This window comes from Aspergillus mulundensis, assembly GCF_003369625.1.
Source record: "Aspergillus mulundensis strain DSM 5745 chromosome Unknown scaffold_6, whole genome shotgun sequence".
Lineage (NCBI taxonomy): Eukaryota > Fungi > Ascomycota > Eurotiomycetes > Eurotiales > Aspergillaceae > Aspergillus > Aspergillus mulundensis.
In genome coordinates this window covers 1012957-1018012 of record NW_020797894.1, presented here as the reverse complement: position 1 = coordinate 1018012, position 5056 = coordinate 1012957, and the positions used below count along the sequence as shown (strand labels likewise).

At 51.5% G+C, this 5056-nt stretch overlaps 3 protein-coding genes across 3 annotated transcripts in view; all 3 read right to left on the bottom strand.

Annotated features, from left to right (window-relative positions):
* The window catches only part of DSM5745_06511 (uncharacterized protein), a gene marked incomplete at both ends in the record, with an annotated part of 2002 nt that extends 1359 nt beyond the window's left edge, over positions 1-643 (bottom strand). The window contains one exon of the mRNA XM_026748527.1: positions 37-643. Coding sequence (XP_026602831.1) covers positions 37-643 — 607 coding nt within the window. The remainder of the gene's footprint in view (positions 1-36) is intronic.
* An 820-nt stretch (positions 644-1463) lies between these two features.
* Positions 1464-1980, bottom strand: DSM5745_06510 (uncharacterized protein; the record flags this gene model as incomplete). The annotated part of the gene is made up of 3 exons (XM_026748526.1): positions 1464-1569; positions 1637-1807; positions 1865-1980. 3 exons carry the CDS (start codon positions 1978-1980, stop codon positions 1464-1466), a joined length of 393 nt encoding a protein of 130 aa, XP_026602830.1.
* A 1488-nt stretch (positions 1981-3468) lies between these two features.
* Positions 3469-4777, bottom strand: DSM5745_06509 (fungal specific transcription factor domain-containing protein; the record flags this gene model as incomplete). Its single annotated transcript, XM_026748525.1, has 2 exons — positions 3469-3810; positions 3866-4777. 2 exons carry the CDS (start codon positions 4775-4777, stop codon positions 3469-3471), a joined length of 1254 nt encoding a protein of 417 aa, XP_026602829.1.
* Between the last annotated feature and the right edge of the window lie 279 nt (positions 4778-5056).

The window sequence follows — 5056 nt, the reverse complement described above, 5'->3', positions numbered from 1 at the left end:
CATCCCACACCACCGGCCCGCCACTATCCCCCTTACAAGGCCCCCTCCCGCCCCCGGGGACCCCATTACAGAACATGCCATCCGTAACCGGTATAACGTAGTCCTCGTACCGCGCCTTACACTCCGTCTGATCCAGGATGTCCACCGTAACAGCCCGGAGCTGCGTCTGCAGCGTCCCGCTTGTGATCGTATCGCCCCAGCCAGAGATGAAAACCTGTTCGCCGGCGTTCGAAAAGCCGGGAGACCCGCGCGCGTATGCAGGTAGGCCCAACGGCTGGATGGTATCGCCGAACGTGAGATTCTCAGCGAGCGTCATGATGGCGATGTCGTTCTCGAGTACGATCGGCTGGTTGTATGACGGGTGTTTTGTGATCTTGGTGACATTGAGTAAAGTTCCACCGGACAGATAGCTCGATGATCCCGCGCGGACGGTTATGTCGGCTGGTGGTGGGCCGGAGATGCAGTGGGCAGCTGTTATGATGGTGTTGTGGTTGATGATGGTGCCGCTGCCTGCGAAGTCGCCGTATGCAAAGAGCGCGACGTGGTAGGGGGCTTGTTTGATGTCGATTTCGTCGCCGCCGATGATTCGTTTGTTTGCGAGGGCTGAGAGGAATAGGGAGGAGAGGATTGGGATGGGCCTCATTTTGGAGTTGGGTTTTAGAATGGATGGTTGAGGAAGAGATCGCAAGGTACTATATGGTTCACGAACATGAGTTCGATGTAGTGCAACTCTACCTAGGGTATCTTAAGTATATAAGCAAGTGTCTTGCCAGGAACCTGCTCTGAGGCAGGACAGGGCACCGTTATGGGATTCCTGCTAGGGGCGGATCGCACGGCCAATGGAGCATCTAGAGGCAGGTGCACTAAGATTCTCTACTAAAGACATGAAAGGATAATTAATGAGCGATGAAAACTAGCGAGCGAGCAATTTCGCCGCATTATCACAGGGTCCCAGAATTGGGCCAAGGGTTCCACGCAACCTTATACCGTAACCCTAACACAGTCGAGTTTCCTCAGGCAAGTTCCAAGTCATCCGCTAAACAGGGCAGAACAACAATGGATTGGGGCAGAAGGATTGAGTGATCCATAACAATGCTCCTAAGGTTGGTCTATCGCGGACCTACGTATATCAACCCTACAACAGACGGTTTCGCAGTCTATGTACCTTAAGCCAAGAAAGAGAAAGTATAAAGAACACTAAAGAAACATCAGATTTGCATTGGACTTTTAGAAGTGACGACTATCTCGACAAACAAAGAAAAGACGCCCCTGCATTTGCATAACAGCCTAGGGAAACCTGATCTGTCCAGGGAAAACCTAAGCCGAGGCAGCAAGACAATGAATATCGACCAGGAACAAGTTTATATGCTTTTGCCCATGTTGAAAATGGTCACATGCAACACAGGAATCCTACCGCTTTGGCAACCACAGCATGCCCCTATCAAGAGAAAGCAATAGCATTTCTACGGGTTGTTATAGGGGATCGCCTCAAAAGCACCACTCTGGGCGAGGAACCCATCGCCACACCCAGCCTGGTTGGGCGAGTACAGACGAATCTGGTATCCGGAGCTGAAAGGATAAAAGCATACATCAGTGCTGTGCAAGATAGAGAAGGATCTTGAAGTAGGGTACATACCCCTGATACGGAACAACACCGCGGGCGGTGCGCGCCGGGATCATCAAAGAGCCAGCATTCCTTTGGGCAGAGCCGAGATAGACGCATGGCCGGCTGCCCTCGGGGAAGTACTGGTTCCAGTTGGTGAGGTAGAGGTAGACGGTCTCGACGCCGCGCGTGTCACCCGCCGGGCTATTTGTGGTTAGCGGTTGTATCTTTACGACTTCTCCTAGATGGAAGTATGCGTACGCGAAAGTAACGGTCTGGTCGACGTTGAGGTTGAATGGGGCACTCAAGGGAGGGTCGACTTGGAAGGCTGTGGCGCTGGCCACGAGGGCGGCGAGGGCGGCGAGGCTGAAGCGCATCTTGGACTGGTGACTGGTGGTAGACTGGGGTTGAATGAGAGTAAAGTAGTCTGGTCGGGCTTGGATGAAGAAGGTATCGATTCCAAGGGCTCTTGCTGGCCTACTTATACTTCATGGAGCAGTATTCAACCTCCCGAATGGACGGGGTCAAACGCTATATCTCATCGATGAAGCAGTGATACTCCTCTCGGCGACCGATTCAGTTCCTAGCCATAATCTGAATAACAAGTCTGTCTCCGAGACAGAAGTGAATGTGCATTGCTACCTATATTTAGGTCGCCGACGTCTGATTTAGAAATCTACTACTAAAGCGTCAACACCAAACTTGCGAGCTTGACTGACATGGCTGCATCATTTCAATAACAACCACAACCCCCATGGCCAGCTAGAGCCCGGGGCCCGGGGACCCCAGAGTCCCCGGAGGCTTAAGTTCACTACCTAGTGGACAACAGCTTTGAACTAGATAGGAGGCCGAGGTCGGTTGTTGAAGGATAAGAGGCACTGCAACGACAATGCTAAATCATTAGTGCCGGTTTAGCCTCAAAAGCTACGCTGGAGAAAGCGAAAGGCCACTCTGATGGCTAACGAAACCAGTATGTGCGAAACCAGTATGTGCGAGTATGTGCGAGCCACCATCCATGGAGCCGTACTTCCAGCTCAAACTGAGACCCCGGTGCCGAGTGGAATCTCCCATCTAAAATGGAACCAGGAATCGCGCCGCTTGTCTCCGACTGAGCGCCCGCCGAAGGTAACAGTGCCCAGCCAGTGTCACACCTTGCAGTTGGCCAAGCCACCTTACTTCGGGCTTCTCTGCATTCTCTGTTGTGGGATACCGCTACCGCGTCTTGTTGCCAGCCAACACAAGACTTGCTGTTATCGGCGGCCTGGGACTCTGCATGTCTTTCAAGGGCTGTTAACAAGGTTAGATTCAATAGCACTTACACAAGCCCTAAGCCATCCGGGATGGCTGAGTGGCATCTGCATTACCATGGTACCCTGCAAACCCTCATGTCCATCCAGAAGGTATGTATGTACTTGACATTGATATAACAGCTGTGCCGGCCCTGTGTTGGGTGTGCAGACCGCAGTCCCCACGCCATTGAATTCGGTCTCTGCCGGTATAGGGGGATGTTTCACACGTCTGCTGTCCTATTAACTGCATGAAGGGGGTTTTCAGTTTGAAAATGGCACGCCCTCCTCTTCACCTGCATCGGCGTCTGGGTGGCCTCGCACCTTGGAGTCTCAGATGACTGTAATAGCTTGGCCCTCTCAGGTTCATGTTGATAGCAGCTGGAGTAATTCACTCTAACCGTTTCAAGTTTTGCCAGACTTGCTGGAATATTTGCTGCCATACTTGTACGCAGACAAAGTCCTGAAAACATGTACATACCGAGCCTCAAACAGTCACGGACACAATATCAACGAACTAGCACCTGCAATGCCATCAACAGCAAACTCTAAGCCCCAAGNCCCCTTTTCTTGAGAACATTATTTATCACCACCCTCAGGTACATTCCCACCCCTGCACATTTCCTCCAACATGGTAAAAGTCCGAGAGGCAAGCCCATTCTCCTCAATCTGACACACCAAGAACGCAAGATCGCGCCTCAACTCCGCATCGATATTCCCAGCCGGCGAGGCTCTTAACACACCACTCGCCAGAACATCCATACAGTCCCGATAAACATCCGCATGCTGCGACCGATCCGCAAAGATCGAGAGGATCACTGTATAGTCTCTCACTGCACGATCGAGCGCTCGCGATATAGGCACGGCCCGCTGCCAGACAAGATACAGCATCGTGACCCCGACCTGGAAGAGGAAGAGCATCTTTACCATGGTAAGTATTTGGATGGACCTGTTTTGGACTCTGGATGCAACCTACATCGAACCAGTGCTTCGGGATCTGTCTTCGTTTCTGCAGAGCTCTGAATGTAGCGCACGAGGCACAGCAGGATTGGAGCAGCTCGTCCGCGGTATGCGATGCCGTGCCGAACGGCACAGAGCTGTATAGCACGACGCGCGTCATGTGCGCGACGTACACCTTGCCCAGGGGACTTGCATGGCCCTGGCCCTGGCCTTGGGACTGGGTCCCACTGTTTAGGTGGGTTTCCCTGTCCAGCTTGTCAGGAACCAAGGGGAATAAACGAGCCAGTACGAAGATGCAGGTGGAGGAAGCATACCCATTGGCAAAGACCCTATCACTCTCCGCCCACCTGTCAATCTCGGCCCCCATCTCTTTGAGATACCGCGGTACAGAAGCAGCGGCCAGTTTCCGCGTATTGCTCAAGATCTCCGATTGGATCTGGCGGATCTTGGACATGTGGACGAAATAGCGCAGGTCGAAACTGTACAACGCGCCCTCTGCGTCCCCGGCAATGCGCGACGACGCCCAGGGCGCGAAATACTGGGGCTCGGGCTTGTTTTCGTACGGTGGCGTCTCGATCCACTCGGCTGGTGGGTAGGGTGGGATGCGCAGCGTTATGGTGACGACTTTGTCGAGCCTAGCAGCGGCAGTAGAGATGGAAGTAAGTGATTCATGGCTTAGTGAGGCGTACATGTATATGCACCACCACGCTTTGATCTTCATCTCTGTTTCATGGGTGCCATCGTGGCGTATACAGTGGAATCGGTGTGCGATTGCAAAGCGCATGACGACGCCCACGATGTGGACGACCCGCGACGTACTCTCTCCATGGAGCGCATGGAACGCATATAAGAGCATGGCCTGGATGCGAGAAAGCAAACTAAACGAGGAATTGGCGATGGCGCTCTGTTCCGCGTGCACCTTTAGCATCAGGTCCTGGTGTTGTCGCCGTGTTGGATGCCCTAGCCACGCATGCCCGTCAGTCCGCAGGGGGGGTATTAAGTATAGTAATGGTTTAAGACTAGTATTATATTTATTATAATATCTATTAATGTTTAATATAATTAAAAAGTTATATTTAAAGTAATGTATATTAATATTATAAATATATATTAAAGTAAAATATATATTAATAGCGTGAATATATATTAAAAAAAATAAAAATATATTATGCCGCATGTATATTAATTTTTATAAAATATAGTTAAT